General features: G+C 38.7%; 2 protein-coding genes across 6 annotated transcripts in view; one reads left to right on the forward strand and one right to left on the reverse strand.

The window, feature by feature from the left end:
• Positions 1-4,614, forward strand: part of rapgef3 (Rap guanine nucleotide exchange factor (GEF) 3) — a 48,501-nt gene extending 43,887 nt beyond the window's left edge. For all 5 annotated transcript variants that reach the window (XM_038309275.1, XM_038309279.1, XM_038309276.1 and 2 more), the window contains 8 exons: positions 1,092-1,273; positions 1,728-1,818; positions 1,896-1,946; positions 2,073-2,160; positions 2,272-2,336; positions 2,451-2,505; positions 2,629-2,700; positions 3,454-4,614. In XM_038309275.1, coding sequence (XP_038165203.1) covers positions 1,092-1,273; positions 1,728-1,818; positions 1,896-1,946; positions 2,073-2,160; positions 2,272-2,336; positions 2,451-2,505; positions 2,629-2,700; positions 3,454-3,572 — 723 coding nt within the window. In that variant the 3' untranslated portion in view covers positions 3,573-4,614. The remainder of the gene's footprint in view (positions 1-1,091; positions 1,274-1,727; positions 1,819-1,895; positions 1,947-2,072; positions 2,161-2,271; positions 2,337-2,450; positions 2,506-2,628; positions 2,701-3,453) is intronic.
• Positions 4,069-23,510, reverse strand: part of itga5 (integrin, alpha 5 (fibronectin receptor, alpha polypeptide)) — a 54,714-nt gene continuing 35,272 nt past the window's right edge. The window contains exons 20-30 of the mRNA XM_038309273.1: positions 21,392-21,542; positions 21,214-21,306; positions 18,767-18,846; positions 18,584-18,664; positions 18,373-18,478; positions 15,636-15,794; positions 14,955-15,062; positions 9,368-9,481; positions 8,773-8,874; positions 8,575-8,697; positions 4,069-6,757 (exon numbers count right to left, since the gene is read on the reverse strand). Coding sequence (XP_038165201.1) covers positions 6,674-6,757; positions 8,575-8,697; positions 8,773-8,874; positions 9,368-9,481; positions 14,955-15,062; positions 15,636-15,794; positions 18,373-18,478; positions 18,584-18,664; positions 18,767-18,846; positions 21,214-21,306; positions 21,392-21,542 — 1,201 coding nt within the window. The 3' untranslated portion in view covers positions 4,069-6,673. The remainder of the gene's footprint in view (positions 6,758-8,574; positions 8,698-8,772; positions 8,875-9,367; positions 9,482-14,954; positions 15,063-15,635; positions 15,795-18,372; positions 18,479-18,583; positions 18,665-18,766; positions 18,847-21,213; positions 21,307-21,391; positions 21,543-23,510) is intronic.

The raw sequence follows: 23,510 nt of genomic DNA on the forward strand, positions 1-23,510 counted from the left end.
ACCTCGGTCTTCTAGCTGGTCCAACTTCACAAGTCATTTCCTACAATGGCGGTCATACAAACAAAACAAGCCGGTAAGGTACCAAACAGGAAATATGCATAGTGTAAAACGGATGTAGATTTGACCAATCAGAGCCCTCCTGTCTGCGGCACTGTCTGAGGTCATCTACAGTTTTGGAGAGTTGCACCAGAGTTTCTAGGGACAGGGGATAGATTTGCATTCACTGCGACACACAAGCAGACAACCTGGTGTATAAATCAGCCTTAATGCAGGACAATTCTAGACCTCATGTGGCTGGAGTGTGTAAGCAGTTCCTGCAAGATGAAGGAATTGAAGCTATGGACTGGCCCACCTGTTCCACAGACATGAATCCGACTGAGAATATCAGGGACATCCTGTCTCCATCCGTCCACCAATCCCACATTGCATCACAGACTGTCCAGGAGTTGTTGGAGGCTTTAGTCCGGTTCTGGGAGGAGATCCCTCAGTAGACCATCTGCTATCTCATCAGGAGCATGTCCAGGCACTGTAGGGAGGTCATATAAGCACATGGAGGCCACCACAATACTGAGCCTCATTTTGACCTGTTTCAAGAACATTACATCAAAGTTGGATCAGCCTGTAATGTGTTTTTTTACTTTAATTCTGTGTGTGACTCCAAATCCAGGCCTCCATTGGTCGATACATTTGATTTCCATTGATGTCTGTGTAATTTTGTTGTCAGCACACTTAACTTTCTGCAGAACAAAGTATTCAATGAGAATATTTAATTCATTCAAATCTAGGATGTGTTATTTGAGTGTTCACTGTAGTTTTTCAGTAGTATATTTTTGGACCAAAATCAAATTTCACAATAGAATATAAATGACTCGCTAAAGAGCAGATGGGAAATGTTTGGAGAGCTGCAGTTGTTTGTCCCAAAAAGTAAAATAAATCTGTTTGATCACCTTTTGATGGGTTAACTTAAATTTATTTTAACATTTATTCACAGTCTTATTCTCCTCAGCTCCAAGCTTCAGCGTTTTGCCGTCAGCGACTTCAAGGTTCTTCTGTTTAAATGCAATTGTGACAAGTTGTCCCTGTTTCTCCAGGTGGAGCTCATCTACTACATATTTGGTCGACACAAATTCCCAGGTGCCACCACGGCTAACTTGGAGCGGTTTGTGCGCCACTTTAACGTGGTCCAGTACTGGGTTGTGACTGAGCTGTGCCTCTGCGAGGATCTGGTGAAACGAGCCATTCTGTTAAAGAAGTTCATCAAGATCGCCTCAGTGTAAGAAAGCTGGGGGAAGGGTTTACATTTCATAGCTAGATTAGATATGGTTTGCTCTCATTGAAATATCATTTCTCTAATCTCTATTTTGGTTTAGAGTTTTTGGGAAAAGGCAGCATGAAAACTTTTCTTTCTTTAAAAAAAATATTTGTGTAATTAAATAAAGGCTGATGTAGGACAGTGCAAACAGGCCACATTTCTCCCTGCTGCAAGAACCAAAACTTAATAGCTTATGTTTTTAAAACTCTAGTGGTTTTCTTAAGATGGTTTTGTTAACAAATCAGGCATCATCACTTAGTGCTGTTTGACCTCAAGCATTAGTCCCACTTATAAAAATCAGTGTGTGTGACGTTTGAGTGTCACTATTAAGCTCTACTATATTGTTTATTTTGTTATTCTAAAAACTCTTCGTTTTGCAGCGACATGCTATTTTACACATTTGTTTGTTTTTTAGGTTAAAGGAGCAAAGGAATCTCAACTCATTTTTTGCTGTGATGTTTGGTCTGAGCAACAGTGCTGTGCAGAGGCTTTACAAGACCTGGGAGGTGAGGTGTGATCAAAGTGCTTGTCTTATGTTTTTGTTTTTTACCACAGCTAATACAATTTTTACTTTACTTTGTAGCGAATACCGAGCAAAACTAAAAGAATCTACTGCGCCTATGAGAGACTGATGGTAATCCACATTAGATGGTTATTAAATTTCCCAGATTGTTCAGATTAGTGTTGGTTAATAAGTTTTATCTATTTAATGAGTGTGTAAAGAAGGTTCTGGTGTTTATGCTTTCTCTGGTTCTGTTAGGATCCCTCACGGAACCACAGGGCCTACAGACTAGCAGTGGCCAAACTCAATCCTCCTTACATTCCCTTTATGCCTCTGCTCCTGAAAGGTAAAAAAGGCCCAACAGGCATTTAGCAACTTTACTCCAGATATCTCTTTTAAATGTATTTGTTGTTTAACAAATTAATAAATACTTGATTTCTGGGTTTCTTTTACACAGACATGACATTCATCCACGAGGGCAACCCAAATTATGTTGACAAACTGGTGAATTTTGAAAAAATGGTACGGACATATGTTTTTTTTTTTGGTATTCCTTCTTAACTGTATTCCCTAAAAATATATATTGTGAGCTGTGAACAGCTGGAAGTGAAATGATTCATCTCTTTGTCTTCATAGCGAATGCTTGCCAAGACAGTTAAAATTGTACTAGAATGCAGGAGCCAGCCTTACGGTTAGTCAACTAGTTCTTGTAAACAACAATTTACCATTCTGTGGTTGTACGTGTGCATGCATGTTTCAGTAAGCTCTGCACTGGTGGGATGAACTCTATATTTATATTCTTCCTGCTCTGCAGTGCCTTCATCACCACAGAGGGGTCTGGCTGACCGGATGTTTCTGGATGGTCCTGCTGCTCGATTATCCACCTGTAAGTTTCCCTTTATACACATTTTAGTTAAATTTCATACCATTATTGCAGCACATAGCACCTCAACTTAAAAAAAGAGAAAAGGAAAGCTCTTAGTATCTTAATATGGTTAGCTTTTACCCATTTTTAGATCACTGTTTATTCTATTATCTGAAAATAAAAACTCTGCTATAGCAGCAAATCAAAGAAGTAAAGGTCATTTATCTGATCTAGCAGGCTGGGCAAGAAGAATCAGTCAGACTAACAGCTTTTTAACAAGATACCTAGTTATTTAATCCAAACCAAATTAAATCCATCAATAAAAACAAAGCTCTAGCTTATCTATTTTAAAGCTAGCCTTGATTCTTGTCAAAGTCACTGAAAACCTCAGATAGAAGCTGCCTGAATTAAAATTTTCAACATCAGTTGAATCATCAGTGAATTGAACATCATACCCCTTTTCAGAAATAAACACCATATAATAGTGTAACTATATAAGTCAATAATTAAATGTAATGTTTGCTTGTGTTGAAATTGTAATTTACAATTGGATTTTCTGAAATCAAATTGTTTATTATGTAAGGCGTGTATTTACGGGGTTTAATACAAATAGAGGTATTGTTCTATTAGAAAAATCACATTTAGATATACTGTAGTTTGTGGTTTTAATGTGAGAAAATGTGTTAATGTTCAGTGGGTGTGACTCAATTTTTTTGTTGTTTGAATTTTGAATGCTAACTCAGAAATGCCCCCACCTTTCCCTTTCCCTCCCAGATTCTGACCATGCCCTCCCGCTGCGCACTCTAAGCAACATCAGGCATTACATTCAAAACCTGAAGGTGATCGACAACCAGCGGAGGCTGACGCAGTTATCCAGGACCATCGAATGCTAGGACACCTGCCTCTGATTTACAAAGACTGGAAGTTTTCACCTCAATCGGAAGAGGAAACTGGACTAAAAGGATTAATAAAACTTTAACAAATCAAAGGGCGGATCTTTTTGCGCAGCACAGAGTGAAAATGTGCAGAATGCACGGTAATGACCTCAGTGCTAAACCACAGGACAGCTGAGAATGTTTTCTACCAACACGCCTTACATAAGCCCAAAAAGGCAATGTAACACCATGTAGTGTGCTGCTCTGTATCTGCTGTAAATGTTTTTATTTTTTTATACTCCACATATCCTGTGGAAGAATCCAGCTGACTGCCACATAACACACGCTACACATCTGTACCACAAATATTAACTTTGGATGTCCTGAGCACTTAAATATATTGTTATATACATTTTGTCAACAAGGCCACAAACAGACATGCTGAGTTTCATATGATGTTTTTATAAATAAATTATTTTCCAATTTATACATACTCAATGAAGACAAGAAAAAGTTAAAAGGGAGATTTTTTTTATTATTTTTTTTTAAAGAACAAACAAATGCAGGTTAAAAGCGTCCACCTGGCACACAAAAAAAGTCTCCCCAATATGGGGTGAGAAATTTCTCAACCAATCAATCAAAACTCTCCTTGTCACAAATATGTACAACTTCTTTTAAAAAGTCCTGGAGAGAGAAAGTGGATGAAGACATAAAAAAAACTAATAATTACCAGTGCCTTCTCCTGATGTAACAATGGAAGTAGAACGGTCCCGTCACTGACAAGTTCAAGGAAATGGTTGTCATAAAGAGAATGTGCCGCATGAAGGATTTAGATCCAGAACTAAATGGGGATTTTCTAGTCCAGGTTTGTATAAATCACCCAAAGATCCGAGGGAGACATATCTAGTGAAGGGAAAATATGTACAACACATGTTAACTGAATTGGTTGTGTTTAAACAGCTGCTGAAGGAGAATATGTGATGATATTAACGATTTAAGCGTCTTCAACCATGCTTTGTTTCAGCATCAACCTGTGCTATTAAACCTGTGAGAAGTGAAAGCGGTTCAAAAAAGTGATGAATATATCAGAACTTGGGGAAAGCATTTCTTTTTTTCTTTTTTTAAAGATTTGACTTTGTTAGCAGTGAGAAAGCTAATAATATAATAGATTTAAAAAACAATTAAAAAACCAAGAGGTTTAGTTTACATCCTCACTTTCTGGTTTAAAAAAAAGACAAATAAAACGCAGTGATACATTAAAAAGAGTGATATAAATATTGCACTTCCAAACATGGTGTAGATCCCAGTGCCTAGTTGTTATCCCTTTGATTGAGGTATTTTTGCTGTTGGGTTTAAAATCAATGAAAAACGTTCACCTCAATTATCTCTGGCTACAAAAGGACTAGGCAGTGGGGAAGTTATAACCACACGCACTCGAGAACAAAAACCACTTAAATACATCATTCACACAAATTCATGAACACATGATGTACACAGGTGACCCTAACGCTGACCCACAGACATGAAGTATTTACATTAAGGCACATTAACTCCAGTATAGGTGCATCTTAATAAATAAGTATATCAGCAAAAAGGTCAGGTACTTTTCAGATACTTCATTATGTTGGTTTTAACGATTATGGGATAGATTCAATAAAAATACTCGAAATCTTGAATCACACATCAGATATGTATATAGTTATATAATAATTATTTACTAATAGTGTTCAGCAGAAGCTGGTTATTCACAGAGAGTTGCACTTAGGCACATTAATGGAAAGTTAAGTGGAAGAAAAAAAAACACGCTTATGAAAAGTTTCACACTCCATAAATCTACATGAGTATTACTTTCATTTAACCTAGTTATTGGAATTTATGTACTTTTTGCTGATATTTTAATGTATTATGATACACCTGTACATTAACAAAAAACATACAAGGAATTGTATTATTAAGTCCCTGTAGCCTTTATGATATTGGGATGATGTCAGCTGCGTCTCATTCATTTTACTCATTTAAAAAGAAGAAAAATACAGTATCTCATTCAGCAACACACTAAGCTGAAAAAAGGATCCATTGTTCCTCAGCCTCCTGTCAAGGCTACATCAATGCTGTCTGCCCTGTCTTTGTTCGTTTTCCTTATGCTACCATGCCCGACAACTGTGTTCCTTTTTTCCCCCACTTTAACCATCACACCCCAAGCAGAAGGGACAGGAGAGCACTGCTTTCCAACAAGAAGCACCATGCTGCTTCAACATGAGGTTCCACAGGTCTGTGGTGTTTCCAGTCCAATCCCAGTTAACTAATGCCGCTACACCGACAGCGGCTGCAGCTTTGGTAACACTGAGAACACAAATACAGGACTTGGACAAAGTGATCAGTAGGAGTCAAAGTCCAATCTCAAAGGAAGCTCAGTCAGTCTTTGGTGTATTTGGAAAAAAATATCAGTAGATTTCCTTTGAGTGCAAAAAAAAAAAAGAATTCAAAGCACAAAAAAACTGTCCACCTGAGACAGCAAGTGATCATTTCCATGAACAGCTGACAAACTTCCATCTAAAGCATTTTTAATACCCGCTTTTCCTGTTCATGGGGTTGCATAGTGGCGGGATGTATTCCAGCAGAAACTAGGCTGGAAACAGCTCGCAAAGTTCAAGGTGTAAATAACAGGGTCAGACAATCATATCACAATCCTCTGTTGTTTCCCGTCGACGGCAGCAGATGCATTCGATCATTAGCACCAAGATAAAGCAGATAAACAGGTACTATAAAGGTCTTCATCACAAACATCTGTAAAAGTAAACCCAAAATGTTCCCGGATGCACAGGATAACGGCAGCCCGTGTGCTTTTTTTTTTGTCTAAGATTTGTTTTTACGCACAAAGATAAGTTCTATTTGCCAAAAATCCCAAAAGGGTAAAAAAAAAAAAAAGATATAAATATTTAAAAAAACATTCATTTGGCTTGTAGATCTTTGGGTGTTTGTCTTCTTTTTAGTGCAGCACAGCGGAGTTCCAGTAGTCTCTCGTTCGCGCAACTCTGATCCACGCCACAAGTTCCGTTGTGTCCATCTATTGCAATCACTTGGCCAGATATTGTGGTTCTTGTAATTCAGTTGAGGAGTTAGGCCTCAGAGGCGGCCTGTGGTTTGAGCTGAGCTTTCTCCATGGCAGTGCCGTAAGGTAGAGATCGCTTGAAGAAGCCAAACTGCAAAGAGGTTAAAAAATACAATTAGAAATTATCCTGATCTGCTGATGTGATCTTATTTTAGATGCAGAAAATCTTAAAAGTGTGAAACCAAACATGACCCATGACCTGGCAAAGGAATCGCCTCGAACTAAAAGAGCCTTTGAATCCATTTGCGTAAATAGATTGTGACGTAGAACTTGAACATACATAAAAAAGTGGGATTTTCGGCTATTTCCATTCATTATTTTAAAAAACCATTGCAGATCTGGGAAACATGATGTTAAGTTGGTAAAATGGTTGCAGGAAGAAATCTGATAACTGGCCTGTTCATGTGGAATTAAGAGGAACAATGCAGATCAGAACGTGAGCAGAACTCACTTCTTCCTGATTGTCAGAATTTTTACCTTACTAAGGTACATGTTTTATCTATGAGCTGCTTCTCAAAATCAAAAACTAATACTCCATGAGAATCAAGATATTTGTTCTCGCTCAAACGAGGGAAATAATTTCGGGGAACTGTTGGTCTAGTCGTTAGAGCAGTGCACTTGTGCCCTGAAAAGGTTGCAAGTATCCGTTTTGATCCCCACAGCCTCTACTCTGGGTTCCTGAGCAAAATCCTTAACCCCTGATTGCTCCCTGGGCTTCACACAATGGCAGCCCACTGCTCTCCAAGGGGATGGGTTAATGCAAAGAGTGAATTTCCCCATTGTGGGACAATAAGGGGGTTTACATTACATTTACATTTTGTTCTCTGTGGGGTTCTCGCTGCTTGTTCCAGACATGTCTGGACTTTTTTCTTGCTGTGTGTCTGAGATTGGTCCGGATTTGGCAGGCTGTTGTTAAATAGGAAAGGCAAAAAGGATTTTACCCCTGGTAACACTTCAAAATATCCCTAATAATAAATTGTAAAGAAATAATTTATTAACTATTTACATATAACTTATTAATGTTTAATAATCTTTTATTAACTGCACCTAAACCATTTAAAAAAGGTAAAAAAAAAAAAAAAAAACATACTGCCCTGCCATGTTGGTTTATCCCCAACATCAGTGGACTGAAGAGCTAAACCTAGCCTTTATTTTTAATTTAATTTGTCATGTTGGAACTACCCTAACACCCTTAGAAATTATTTATTTACCTTTTTATAAATTGTTTTGATGCAGTTTCTAAATGATTATCAAAAATAAATAAACTATCTGATAATTATTAATAACTGGACTCTACAACCCTGCCTCACGCCCATTGACTGCTGGAGATGGGCACCAGCACCCCTCGCGACCCCACTCGAGACAAGCGTGTCAGATAATAGATGGATAGATGGATGGACTCTTTACATTTATAAATGTTGGATATTGTAATGTGTTACCCATTTTATTTATTTCAGAAATCCGTCCAGTGATCTGTTATGTAATGGATAGCTTTAGGATGGGATGGCAGAGGCCGTGAGAAACTGAATGAACAAAATATGACCATTTATAATAATCGTATTCTGAGTAAAAAAGCTTTTTGCTCTTCTGCTCATCAATCTGAAAATGGCTAACTCCTTTCAAGTTCTTGTCACCTAATGAACAAATTTCTCAGTTCTTGTGGAGTACATAACAAACCTATCACGTAATATTTTCTGACTTCCTCTTTCTGACTGAAAAAAATACATCATTCTCTTCTGAACTCTCACCAATCATCACTCTTTGCTACCAGGCTGTTTCGTTGATACATCACAATGCCATTTCACTCTTTTTGCAACCCTTAGCGATGCTCTTTACTGAGTCCTCTGTTTTTTCTCACTAGCAGCAGAGTGATGTTTGAAACTCTTTTTGCTTAAGTGATTCACCCACCCTGTAAAGGATGTAGATAAGAAGAGCCAGAAGAAGTAAACCAGCCAGGATGGCCAAGACGATGATCCACAAAGGGACAGAGTTTTCAATGTCTGGTTTGTTCCAAACCAATGGGGTCACCACCTGAGGAGGACAAGACAGTTTCTCAGTCTGAGCAGCCCAGATGGAAAGAGTAGTCTGTTTAAAGTCAATAAATACCTTTTTCTGACCACTTGGATAGTGTTTGGGTGGAATCCCATATGGCATCTTCTGTACTTTGAATTCGGCAAGACATTCAATCACATACTGCTTGTAAGCTCTCTGAAATGAGAAGCATGAAATACATAAAAGTTACACAAGGTGGAGACACAGGCCAAGGGAAAAAATATCTTCATTGTTTCAACACACACAGTCCATGTTAATGTGTGCAGGAGTTGATAGATACAGTGTGTAGACCAGACATAGGCAGTGATAACTAAAAGTCGAACAATCTGGAGCTTCAGCAATTCCAGAAAACAACCGTTTTATTTCCTGATGTAAATATGAGTGGTAGGTCATTAGGAAACAGTGCAAATGCCAAGTGTTGCACAAACAAATTTGTTATTGAGTTCTTTCCTGGTGGCATTTGAGGTTTCCCTTTTGCTTTTTTTTTTGTTTAGCTTCTGGAAAATTGTTTCTTAGTTTCTGCCAAAGTCTGACATTAGAAAATACACAAACTCCAGCTGGACGCATTTTTTTGCCATTTTCTCTGGAGGAAACATGTTCATGTATGAAGAAGGTGGTTTTTGAATGGCAGGGTTGTTCTTCCACTAACCTCAGTGAAGGTCTGGGCCCAGACTCGCGATCGCATTTTCAGGATTGCAGTGGTTCCCTTCTCCAGGAGACCCACGTTGCACTGGAGCTTCCAGCAATTCACATTGGGGCAAGACTATGGAAAAAGACAACAAAAAAAATCCATTGTTCTGAAACCTCCACAAAATAACTATATATATATTACAACAAGAGAATCTTAAGTAAATTCAGGTGGGGTCTTATAAGGCAAACTAATAAAAAACACACTCCTAATGCTTCAGGACACATAAATGTAACAAAGAGCCCAATGTTATTATCCCAATTCCGCGCCTGCTTCGAATTAGACCGAAGGAATGTCATGAGACTGTAAAAATGCAGCAAGCACAACTTGCCACATTATTACCCAACCACTAAGCCCGACCCATTTTTCTCATGACTGTAGAATACACAATCTTTACTAGATCTCAATAATGCAGTTTTAAGTTTTTACAGCATGCACACGCTGTCATTTGGTGCCGATGCTAAAAGCTAGACCACCACCACTGAGAGGTTTCGTTGGGTTTCCTGCCATAAAAGCACCAGTTTTCTTATTACACCAAGCAGGGAAAACCTAAGAGAAGAGAAGAGAAGGGGGGAACCACCCAGTTCCTTTAGTCACAGTCTTAGACGGACTTAATGAGCATTGAAACAGACAGGGAACAGATCAGTGCACTTCCTCCTGTTGGAACTGCTGAATGCCCGAGGCAGCAAGGCCACACAGGTCTGGGAAAATACACCAACAGTTAAGGTTGCCTCGCAGCTACATTTCACTAATTCTTCATGTTGGAATTATGCATTAGGTGGTGTTCCCATAATTTTAAGAAATGAGATATTGACATGACACCACTGCTGCCGAATGCAGAGACAATGTTATAGTGAAGTTCTAAATTTAACCCTGAAAATGTAGTCCACCAACAATGATACACACCAGTTTAATGAGACACTTCCTTTGCCCCTTGCTTTGGCCATGTTTCAGGACATTTCCCTCAGCGCTTTTATATAATGACAGCGGATAGACGAAGGTTTCCAACAAGCTAGCAGTGTAAAAACAGCCCATTAATGTCATTGGTGACTGATTGGAGGGGGGGTTTTGAAAAACTAGTCTAAATTTGGCTTCTGTTAGTCTAACAGACTTATCAATTTATGGAAGACTAAACATAACTGCTACAAAAACAGAAAACTCTCCTTAACAGCCTCTGAAAGTTGAAAGGACAGTGCTGACCATCAAGCATGCCAGTGGTAACGTCATATCTGTGGACTGGGTGGACAGTTGTCATCCAACTTCTTCATATTGAAGTGCAAATTAAAGGAAAGACAAAGCAAATCTTTTCCTTCATTACCTCTAATGCAGGGTTCTGCAATATTATCCAAAGAGCCATTTTTAGTCTGGCAGGAATAGTACACCCAAAACATGATTAGCCTTCATTTTCTACTCACCCCCATGCTGAACAAAACTCTGGAGTACTTTTTTGATATCTCAAATGCATCTGGAGATCTGGGAGGCTTCTTGCTGTCTGCTGACATTCAAATAATGGAGGTCTATGGCGCCCGAGACAGAAAGGTCCATAAAAGTCCACAAAAACGTGTCAATATTCCTCCATACTGCTCGTCCAATGTAATCCAAGTGTCCTGAGTGGGTAGCATCCAGAATTTACTCGAAACCAAGTCATTTAGAACGTTTTAGAGCCTAAACAGTAGTGTATAGGATTTCCTAATAGCGCCCCCATGCGCGCTCACGATTCTACGGAAGCCGGCAGACCAAACCAGCGCATTCAGCTCGGCAAAGAACTCATGCTCTTCCTCAACACTGAAGTCCTCAGACATTTTTCTTTCGTTGTTTCTTTCTTTGCACAGGTAAACAGCACATTTCTTCTTCTACGCTTGCATTATCGGCAGAGCAGACGCTGAATGCGCACTTTCTTCCGGTTTGGTCTGCCGGCTTCCGTAGAATCGTGAGCGCGCATGGGGGCGCTATTAGGAAATCCTATACACTACTGTTTAGGCTCTAAAACGTTCTAAATGACTTCGTTTCGAGTAAATTCTGGATGCTACCCACTCAGGACACTTGGATTACATTGGACGAGCAGTATGGAGGAATATTGACACGTTTTTGTGGACTTTTATGGACCTTTCTGTCTCGGTCACCATAGACCTCCATTATTTGAATGTCAGCAGACAGCAAGAAGCCTCCCAGATCTCCAGATGCATTTGAGATATCAAAAAAGTACTCCAGAGTTTTGTTCAGCATGGGGGTGAGTAGAAAATGAAGGCTAATCATGTTTTGGGTGTACTATTCCTTTAAGTCATTTAGAACCACAAAATATTACATGGCATTTTAATAAAACAATATCTTTTTATTTAATTTAAACATCTGCTACAGGAAATCTGTTGCCATCTTAAACCTCCAACAGTTTATTTGTATTATTAAATTTTAAAATAAGGAAAAACATAGAAGGATTTGTAAAGATGAAGTATGGATTTTCTGCTAAAGGGTATTCTTTCATGTAAAAAAAATAATAATAACAAAACCCATTATTTCCAAGCTAATTAAAAAAATAGCTCTAAAAAATTTCTCTGGTACGTTAAATGTCATTCTGTTGTGAAACTTTTATTAAAATATTCCTTATAAAAAAACACTAAAGCTTCTGAGACTGGTGTATGTTACTTTAAAGGGGTCATAGAATGATTACATAGGGTATTTGGTGCTGGTCCTTAAGGTCTCTGAATAGGGTGTGTAACATTGGTTGGGCTGAAAATGGCATATTTGCTGTTCTATGAGCCCTAATGCAAGCCTGGTTAAAAGCCAGATGTCCTCCCTTTTCCAGACATTTCCTACTTTTTTGTCATACCTAAAAAATGTCAGAGGGTGAATTTCAAAATCGTCTGGGATTTTAGTCGACTACAGTGCAGCACGTAGTCGACACACACCGGGCATTCGAACTGAGCCGTCAGCTCCGGAGCTGGTCCGGGAACCCTGGCGGATGGGAGCAGGGAGCCTGCGGGGGACAGAGCGACCGGACCTACACAGTCAAGGCAGCCTGGACACAGGCAGCCCCGTGCCCTCTGCCTGCCTTATCGGCCCCCAGCCTCCCTCCACCGGCTGAGTACAGGCGGCTCATGGCTCTCTGCTGAGGTCAGGTCCAGTCAGCTGCCCAACAGTCAACACATCATCCCCTCCCCCTCTCATGTGGGCCAGTGAACCAGTGGGCTGGTCTGTATGTCAATTTCCAGAACCAAATAAGGCACCATCCCCGAGTTTACGTCAACTCCGCGCTTCGTTTGGATTCAACCGTTTTATGGTGGAAGTTTGGAGTCGTGAGATTTGCAGAGAAAGGAGGCTGCCGATGGGGTTCGAACTTCTCTTTACGTCTATTTCACCCACTCAACTATCGTTATTTATCTATGACAATGGAAACTCCATTTTGCATTCTATGACCCCTTTAATACATTAATTAGTTCTTTATAACATTCATATCCCATAGTTAGAACTGAAGAAGCCTTTTGGATGAGAAGCGAAACTCTTTCTAGAAAACGTCACGTCCAGTTTCGTAGACTGAACTTTCTCAAGCTTGACCATGACCTGGATGACTGAGAATCTTCACAGATATGGGCCTTCATATGGTTGATAAACCATCTCCCAAAGGTGGACTGTGAGGGAATTATTGCGTCAGAGGCCAAAGACCCAACAAACGTCTTCTGTCTTGCCAGCATTTGACTGCCCAGCTATGAATAAAGGCTCTTTAATGTTAATTACCGCAACGGGACCAGTATGTGCCCTCTGACCTTTTCTTTTTAATGGCATCATAATTTAATTACAGTCCCCTGAGACATGCGTAGAAAGCCGGTCGGACGTTTTTATTACTTATCGGCATGAATGTCACATCAGTTTAGGCCTTCTTGTGATGCATTTGAACTGTTCTGTTATGGGGATTATAAGACAAATTTCAATTACTTTCAAATCCCTTTAGAACAGGGTCCAATTATACACTCAGGCTTAAATAAGACTAGAGCTGATTGTATAGTGTCATTGATGGGATAAGGTTTTATGTGGGATGTTTTGTGATATAATCACACTTCTTCATGTAACTGACGTCGTGAAGCAGCCTGTTTTAAATTTCTGTAGTTTCCACAGCTGTATTTGTGCATTTATTATTGCTTCTGCATGCAGTCACACTCAACGGTTAAGCTGAGAATGACTGTGAAGAATTGTTCTATTTTTCCATCCTCACTTTCATTATTATGACGATAATCCAACCAAGTATCAGGATAAGATTTGAAGTCCAGACAGCCATCAACAGGTTTCTGTTATAACTCCAAAAGCAAAATTAAGCCTCTCTTTGATAGTGGTGGAGTTGCTTTAAAATAAACTATTTCCCTCACAGAATATGCTTTTAAACATAAATGTGCAAAAATGCTGTAGTCAGGGGAAAGTGGCAAGGTTAATTTAGGCTGACTTTATGTAATAAAGAAACAGACCCCAAATGTGTTTGGATTTTTCTTCCTACTAGAAAACACTGATGAGTTCAAGCTTCAATGATCTAGCTGTTGATTTTAGTTAAACCACTTACTGGTATCCCACCCACATTGCGTTAGACCCTGCAAAAACTGGTCTAAAAATAAGTAAACATTTCTTAAAATAAATGTAATTGCCCTTCAGCTGAGTACGTTAATAAGATAATTGCATGTTTTGCTATTAAAATAAATAATCAGATGTTATCACAAACAGGCTGGGAGGCCTTTCGCTTTGTATTTTTGAACAAGTTTCAACCTCTATCCAGGAATCTTTGTCAATTTTGTTGGCTTGCAACAGAGCACACTTTAGTTTAAGAGCTGATGTATTCTCATCAGAGAGGACAGATGGTTTGAAAGAGGTGTCAAATGAAAAGAGAGAAGCCATCACTGAACAGATGGGGAGGATTGGGATTTCAGCTTCCAAGCATTTACAATCAGTCATGGAACTCATTCTATATAAGTTACATAAGCACTCGCATTACGAATAGATAAAAACATATATTTAAAAAATTGCCATAGAACCAAAAAAAAAAAAAAATCCCATTAACGAACCAAAAAAATTTTTTCCAAAAATTGCAGTGTTTTCATTTAGCAGATTTATTTTTGGAATAAAAATTGGCACAATTTGATAATTAGTGGAAATGCGCCTACTGTTTCTGGGTGGTAGGAGCCTCAGATTGAGTACTGCAAACATACTTCCGGTCATTGAGGCCAAATAGTTCCATCTCCTAAAACAGACATTTGCTTTGTCCATTCAGGCAGCTGCAACTTTCAGCTAGAAGGTGTTTTGGAGGAGGGGCTTTTACACCCAGTACTGTGGAGATTGACCTCACAGGATCTTCCAGCATTGGGTTTTTTCTGAAAGTCCTAAGACTTTTTTTTCTTTTTCCACCAGACAACAGTTTTTGAAGCTGGTCTGTGTACCAATTGGAAAAGGATTTGTAATATAGACTCTGTTGTTTCCTAATATTTCCAGATTTCATCAGAGCCCAGAAACACCTCAGACTCACTTTTTCTTTTAAAAAAAAAATGTGGCAGCTCTTCTCAGAGTATCTTACCAGGTTAGTCAACAGAGCGAGCTGGTCTTTCTGTGTCTCCCTCTTCTCAACATGATGCCCATTAGCCTTCAGTGCCAGAGCGGGAGACTCTGTGGATGTTTCCTGGAGCTGAAGAAAGAGGCAAACATTCAGCCACCGATTCACAGAGAACATTTACAGACTGTAGCACAGACGTTCTGTCGATGTATGGCCCTAATGTTAACATGACCCTGAGGTTTTTCATCATTAATCAGAGGCATGAGAGCACTCCCCTCTCAAGTATCCCAGTGAAAATTCTCCAAACTAAGTGATTCATGAGGGAAAAAAACATCAGGTCACAGCTAAGACTGATGACCCTCTTATAGGTCTGCTTAACATCTGTCAAGGTTTAAATGTAAACAAAAACAACTGCATGGAAATGTTTTGCCCACAGTATCTTAAAGGCTACTACTTGGGAAGGGAGTGTTGGTGCATGTTGAAGATGAGTGACTGTGGTGCTTGGGTGAGGTGGTTCTTCAAGCTGTGAGCGAAGGGAAGAGCTGTGACTTCAAAGCAGCTCTGGGATAAGTGTCATGGGTGGGGCTGGGAAGATGGGAGGAGGAGTTGGATGTGGGCAAAACATCGGGTATCTGGGTGCAGAAAGATCTCTAATTTAGCCCCATTTGACCCAAAGAGGTGTGCGTGCGCATGCAAGACGCTCACTTTGAGTCCACGGTGGTTCATGTTTTCGTCAGCAGTGCAGTTAATGGGACCTTCTGTGAAAAACTCAAGAGGGTAGAGGAGAGAGCGACCCTGGACACGTAGAGGGCAGCGCAGCTCCAGTAATGTGCCGCTGATCCGACTGGGGCCGTTGTTGACAAGCTGGAAAAGAAAATTATTAATTAATTTTAAGTAAATTTAAAGAAAAAAAATCCATGCATCTTATTTATGTAGACTGCGAAGAGCTCTGCGGTTTGTTCAGGTAAGAAGAAAATAATTATTCCTATACAAAGAGTTTGGACCATTTCTTCAAAAGTGTAACTATTTATAGCTACCAGTTATGTCTCTAAAAAAGTAACCGAGTTGGTAACTTGATTAGTCCACAAACAAATAAGCTAGTTACAAGAAAAAGTAACTAAGCAGTTACTTTTTATGATCCGTCAATGAATTTGGATACATTTCCTGTTGGAACTCTAAATACAAGCAGAAGTTCAACTATGGAATAAAAGATGTTAATTAATTAAATAGTTACTAGATTATAAGGACTAAATATATGAAAACATATTTTCCACCTTTACTTGTTTAACCTTTATTAATCCAGGTTTTCTCCTTGAGATCAAAGATCTCATTTACAAGAGAGACTTGTTTTGATAAAAACACTTAAAATTACAAACACAGCAAACATCGTACACTAATCTGCAACAGATTAATATAAAGAAAAGTTGATGTTTTACAATGTACATTTTTGCTTGATCCAAGGCTCTAACTGGCTATAAAATAGGTATAACACAAAAAAATGCTTTTCAAGCAATTCAAGAAAAAATATATACCGGTACGTCGAAACAGAATTAAACAGTTGCCTGATTCCAGAATAAAAATAAGAGAACTGTATAATCCCGGTATTTCCATCTGAAATAAAACACAGTAAACCTTGAAAGTGAATTCAGTATCACTTAGAAAGTAAAGAACACGTGTTGAAAAAATAATCCAGCTGTCAGTCAGTGTTACTGATGGAGGGACAATGTAAGGAGTTTCTTCAGATTAGAGCTGGAAAAAGTATTTTTTTCTCTCACATAAACATCAATTCACAGGAACCTTTAGCCTTTACTTCTCTTTAGGAACGCTGTCATTTAATCATTGTCTCTCCTCTAAGTCTTTGTTTAACACATGCTGAACACCCGCCCACGCTAGAGCCCATCAGCCAATCAGAGTCACCTATGGCTATATCTCAGCTTCATGCTTTTTCTTGCAGTAAAAAAAAATTAAACAGAGAGAGTGCTCTCATGAAAAGTCCCTAATTGATCAATTTGTAGAAAGGTCCTGGATTAAATTACAAGTACCCTACTGCCATTACCATTATTTACATTATTTGGTAACAACGTTATGTCAAACATTTGCTATAAACTGCTCTTTGTTTTTTCTACAAATTCTAATTCTAAATTTCTACAAGTTCTACAAATTCTATCTGGTATAATCTATATTTTAACAATAAATTGTTCCACAAAAAAAAAAAAAGAAAAAAAAAAAGACAGTGCCTTTTAAATGCTTTTAAAGGTCATGTACTACTATTGTGTGTTCACATTAAACACATTTTGAGCATCAGGGCATCTGGTTTACACCCAATGTCTCTAAGAGATGACACTAAGGAGGGTTGAGAGGTGCAGCAGCACAATGTTAGGAGTAGTAGCTTTTCTGGTGTTGACAGCAGTAGATTTTAAGCGTTCAAGTATCCAAAGCAGCAGATGCAGGAGTTGGGAAATCTGAAGTTTAGCAGCTGGAAGCTGCTGTCAGCCAATCAGAAAAAACGATCCAGGAGCTGTCTGGGCAACAGAGACTACATACAAGACCTCTGTAGAATAGCATAAAACTTGAAAATGAGTATATATGAAGAGGTTAAGCCCCTATGGATTTAAAAATCCATGAGAATGGGTTTTTCTTGTACAAGGAAAAGAGAATTCTCTACACATCAATACTCCACTAAAACGTTTTCTCCCTGAACTGTAAAGATAGAGTTTACACATACCCATATTAAAAATAATGATACATGCGAAAGACAAATATAATTTTTTTTAATTCAGATAGTAAAAAAGATTTATATTTAATTACAGCAGCTAAGAACGACGGTTTGAAATCCCTAACAGCCTGGCGGGCTTCAGAGTGATTTCCTAGCACTCTCAAGACATTTCCATTTCTTAAAGTGCAGCAGTGATAACATGTAAACATAGTGATTAAATGTAAACATAACTGAGATATGATTTAAGGTTTTTCCAACATTCAGAGGTTATTTTTTTCTTCCCTCGTCTGGTTTATTCACAACTTTCAGCTTTCTAATGGCAGTGTGGAAGAAGCTGTTTTGGAATCTGCTGCACCTGCATCGGATGCTTCAAAGCGTCTTCCCAGAGGGCAGCAGAGCACTTGCTGTAGAAGCATCCAAGCTGAGGAGCTGAACGTGTTTTTGAAGTTCAAAAAGCATTTGGTCTGAATGCATAATAAGAGTTCAATACCTCTTTAACAGCCAGAGGCATAATCGGGTTGTACTATTAAATATTTTCTTATATCCAGGCAAAGTCAAAACTGATTGCTAAGGAATTCCTATCTGATTCTCTTATGTTTAAATTGATGCTAGAGAAAATATTTGGGCAATCTGGTATCCATTTTTCTTTCTTGCTCTTTTTTTACAAACAAGCCCAATCCATGTTATTTCCAATGAGTATGTGAAGATAAGAGAGCCGCTGATTACCTCATAAACGTGTTCCACGACAGGCCCGACGTCCTGCTCCACCACATAGTTTTTGGGCGCTTTCCAGTTGGCCGGTGGAAAGAAGACCTTATCTGGTCGAGACACACTTGAAAAGAAAAGGAGGCAGAAGTGAGGGCATGTGCAGGGAGGGTCTGAACACTAAATAAAGTCTCAGAAGTTCAAACGAGAGAAGCTTTAATGCTGAACTTACCCCTGCAGAATAACATCAGCCTGGACGACCACCTCTGGGTTGTAGTAGACAACTTCACTTTGAGAGTTATTCTCATTTTTACTGTGAAAACAAAGAGGAAACATTAAAATAACCTAATGGTAGATCCAAAATTTATAAATCTGAATCAGAAAATAGTAGAAATACAAGATGTTCAACATGTACCTGCGTATCTGGAGGTAAAACTGGACAGTTTTCTGTGCATCTCTTAAACGTGGAACTGTGAAACGCAGACCTGCCCAGAGCTGCAAAGGTAGAATTCAAAACATCAAGATCATAATCCACAAACAGATTCAAAACATATCAAGTACTTTACTTATGGCAGTTCTTGGTAAGTGCTTTTAAAAATATGCCATACCCCTCAGAAGAAGTGTTGAATCTAAGAAAACCTTTGCTTTCAGAACAAAGGGCTCTTAGACCATGTTAACCTACTAACAAGCAAATCTAGATCTATTGCAAACACCTAGAAAAAATCAAAATCTTTGTGTTTAACAATAGCCCTGAAGATTCTAAGAAAAAAATTATCTTGTTTTGAAAGTAACAATCATATTGTCACTATCAGTCTTCCTCTAATGTCCTGTAATTATGTACCAAACTGTAACTTGGTCACTACAGAGACCATTTTCCCTGCGGGGATCTTTGCTTGCAATAGCAATGTGTGACAGGAAGTCACACATTTCCTGACATTAGCCAATATTTCCTGCGATATTCAACGCACCATCAAAACAATGTCTTCTACTAGCATCAGCAATTTATGAATTAATATTATGATGATACATGCCATAAAGTATATAGCAACATTCAAACTCTTTGCTGCAGTCATAAAGATCACACCACAGATTCCACTTATAAACCACATTAAAAGATATATAATGTAAGAAGCTCAGCACATCTATCCTCCTCCCACTGGATTTAAGAGGGAAAGTAGCAGCCAGATGCTGTTAACTAAACGCAGATGAACAACCAGTTAGAACAAAGCAGGAGTTTGCCCAGCTTTGGTATGCATACATTTGTTAATGCACAGGAAGCAAAGCCGGCAAAAATAATCTTAAAGAAACAATATTTGACTGTTTGAGCTCCATAATGATAAAGTGTGTGAGATTAATTAATCACTAGCTGAAGACCAATTAATACAGCTGCTGATGATTCCTGTTTTGGATGTTTAAGCAAATTCAATCCATGGTCTGAATATGCAGTAGTGAGAGATATTACATAAAAACAAACAAGTGCTTAATCTTAATATAGTAGCCTGGTTAGCCAGAATGGCTAAATCCTGGTTTCTGCTCGACACGTCTGCAAGATCAGCACAGTCAGATTACATCGTTTTAGCAGCCATGCCCCTTCATCCGGCCTGATTTTTCTTCACAGTGCCACTAGAAAACTTTGTATCCCCTCAAACAGCTCTGCCGTAAAAACATGTTGGAGGAGCGACACCTTCTACTTGCAAGGTTTTGAAAAAAATAAACATCTAGAGACATCTTATGATTTGGCTCATAATTATTACCATAATCAACAGATTGCAAAAAAACTCTTAATAAATAACCGTCACTCTTGGATAACAAGAAGAGGCTTTGAAAATGTTGGTCTGTTTTCTACTTTGCATGTTGTGTGGTGTTGTAAGCTTGCCGGTAGTAGGCCAGAATATTTGGGTAATGGGGAAAAATTGCATTCTAAAAAAAAAACTGAGGACATGTACACACCTATGTGCATCAAGCATAACTGAGTTTTTACTCCATGGGTATTCAATAAACAGTTTATCAGTCTCGGGAGACTCTGACTATGGTCTAAAACTGACTGTACCAAATTCAAAACAAACCTCTGCGTTGTGCTTGGCCGCCAGTTCTAGGGCCTGGGGCATTGATCGAGGCTAGACCACTCGAGGCAAAAATGATTTTGGCTGCTGGCGGTTGGGGCTAGTTTACTAGGCTAATTCTTTCAGATTTACCAGAAAGTTTTCTTGGAACAACTTCTTTGTAACCGATTAGACAAAAGTTAAGATGTTAGCTTCTTATGCATATCACAATATTTGGCAAATGAAAATGAATAGGTAAAATAATATAATTCAAACTAGCAATTTAGTGAATGGTGGATGATTTGGGCATGTTTGTCAGCTACAGGACATGGGCCCTTTGCAACAAGTAAGTCACCCCTTAAACTCCTCGGTAAACCACAGTTCTGTATTCTGTGGTCAAATGTTAGCCCAGTTAAAAGACAGCTGACGCTTGACCTAAATTTAGTCACTCAACATGACAATGATTCTAAACAAATCACCAACACAATGTACATAACGGCTAAAAAAACAACAACAAGGCAGCCTTACATAAATAGTGGAAGTTAACTATGGGTTTTTGAATTATTGGTAGTTCTCTGGCTTTTTTTCTTCAATTTGGCTTCATTCTGTTACAAATAATGGTAAATTACCTTTACTTATATAGTTGTTTTTCAGGTCAGCAGACATGACTAAAGCCAAGGTGGACAATTTATTGTATTTTTGCACACTTCATTCACTTATAATGTGTGAAACTGGAGCTGATACAGGGTGTACTTGCTCTTTACCATGCCTGTATATAGGATTAAAATGATAAAGTTCTGAAAAGGAAGAATGGTCTTACATCAGTGCCAGCCTTCATTGGGTTGCCCAGATCACAGCTGAGGTACCGGGTCTGGTTCTCGGTCTCATAGCTGCAGGTAAGTTGAGTGAGGCTCTGAAGAAACAAAGACAAGCCATTACTCTCAGAAAGTTTTGAAGGTTAACTCTAGCAATAATTTTTTTATGTGTTTCCCTCTCACCTCATTGTTACGGGCAATACCGCTATAATCTGCCTCAGGGGGCAATGCCACATACAGCTCTGCCTCGTACGCCCCTCCCTCACCCTCATTCCTGGCGTTGAAAAATAAGGTCAGCGAGTTGTCATCGCCGAGGTAGACTTCCTTCCTGTCACTGAGGGCCCAAAGAGAGGAAAAACAAAATGACTGCTGGGATCAGTCATTGAACTGGTCACAGGAATAAGCAGGGGTATGGTAAGGCTCATAAGAATGTAAGAGGAAGCATCTATAAAAAGTATTTTTTTGGTTTTAGATGAGTTTAAAGGCTTTGCAAGCAGCATGAAAAGATTATCAAATAAATTCATCTAACTACATTCAATTATTTTTTATGTTGTAGTGATAAAATTATGCATGAAACCCAAAAAAGCAACTGCTACTCCTCACTTTCACTCCCTCCCTTCTCCCATCAGTCATGGTTTCAAACTGTGAAAATTGGAGGGGGAGCAAAAGCTTTTCTTATTACAGCCTCCTCTCATAAATAAAAACATCTGATCCTCTGCTAGCCGAAGCTTCAACCATAGTCTGAGTCCAATCAGCTGGTATCTCACTATAAAAACCAAATAAAAGCTGACAGCTAAAAACACCAAAACCCCTAAAGCTTCTGTAACAGATCCTCGTCCAAAAGGTTATTTGATCTGTCTGCAGAACATGTAAAAACAACATCCAAGGAAAGAGCAAATACTTTATACCACAAACTTCACTAAATCTTTGTCATCCTGTCAGTTAGTCTTGACTTCCATTAAGTTTGCGTGATTTACTCCAAACAGAAACAACAAGAGGTTGTTTGAATTGTACTAATCACCCTCGCCTATAGATTATTACATATCCAGCCATACGTGCAGATGGGAGATAAATATAGGAATGTGAGATCAAAATGACAGAGCAGAGAAGGGAGCATCGAGGAGGCAGTTATTTCTGAGAAAAATGCAAACAGATTTCTTGGTTGCTTTCTGGTAAACAGCTATCCAAACACACTCCTTTATCTCTCCTGTCAACTTCTGTTTGCTAAAGGGTGAAAAGTGGAGCTTGTTGTTTTTATGGTATGGCGTGACACAACTGTACAATGTCATGACCATTAAAAACTAATTTTCTGGCATATTAAAGAAACAAAAAACAGCTGCATTAATAGTTAATGTCATTGCAGCTGCATTTTGGACAGGTGAAGAATTTACTGTAGGGCAGGAGACCTTGTTTAGAGTCTACAAAGCACAGCCCATGAACTTTTTCACATTTTATCAAATTATAACTAGATACTTCAGAAAAATCAACCTGAAATAGTGCATAACTGAAGCGAAAGAAAGGCAAGATGTTTCAAAATCTTGAACAAATAATCTAGAGGACATGGCATGCATTCAGGCTGAAAGCCGCCAAACAAAACCCTGCCATCACGTTAAGCCAAAGAACACAGCAGGTAGGTCAAATAAAGTGGAGGATTTAAACATTTGGTTATAAAATGATATTTTAAGCTTTAAACATCTTGGAGGGTTGTTTAATCCATCGTCTGAAAAGCCAAAGAGAATGACATTACAATAGATAAGTCTATCAGAAAATGGACCCCTCTTAAATCTACAAGTCAAGAATGGAGACAGTCAAAAAAAAAAAAGAGGCCCTTGAAGGGAGAATCTGTGGACAAGACAACTTTAAGTTCACAAATCTGGCTTTTATAAAAAGGCGATGAGAAGAAAGCCATAAGCGGCCTTCTTTGCTGTTTGCCAAAGGCCATAACACACAGTAATCTTAAGGAAGACAATGTTCTGGTTGGATGAGACCAACGTTTCAAACACCATCGCTTTTATTTAGAGGAAAAAAGCTCATCAGAGTTAATGAGCAAATTTCTGGATCTGACTTGACTTGAGAGTGAAAAAGACTTTCTAAGTTCCAGCAGGAAAATCCAGCAAAGCTGGTTTAGATTCCAGCATATTTATGTGTTTGAACGGCCGAGTTAAAGTCCAGATCCAAATCTGATTAAGAAGCTTTGGGAAAACTGACATTTGGACAGTCTCTCTCCACAGTATTGTTTCTTTTATAAAGAAGAATTGGGGGAAAGCAAACAAAACAAAAAAAAACGCCTCAGTCTCTAGCT

Source organism: Cyprinodon tularosa, unplaced genomic scaffold (genome assembly GCF_016077235.1).
Source record: "Cyprinodon tularosa strain WSP-4 unplaced genomic scaffold, ASM1607723v1 ctg66, whole genome shotgun sequence".
NCBI lineage: Eukaryota > Metazoa > Chordata > Actinopteri > Cyprinodontiformes > Cyprinodontidae > Cyprinodon > Cyprinodon tularosa.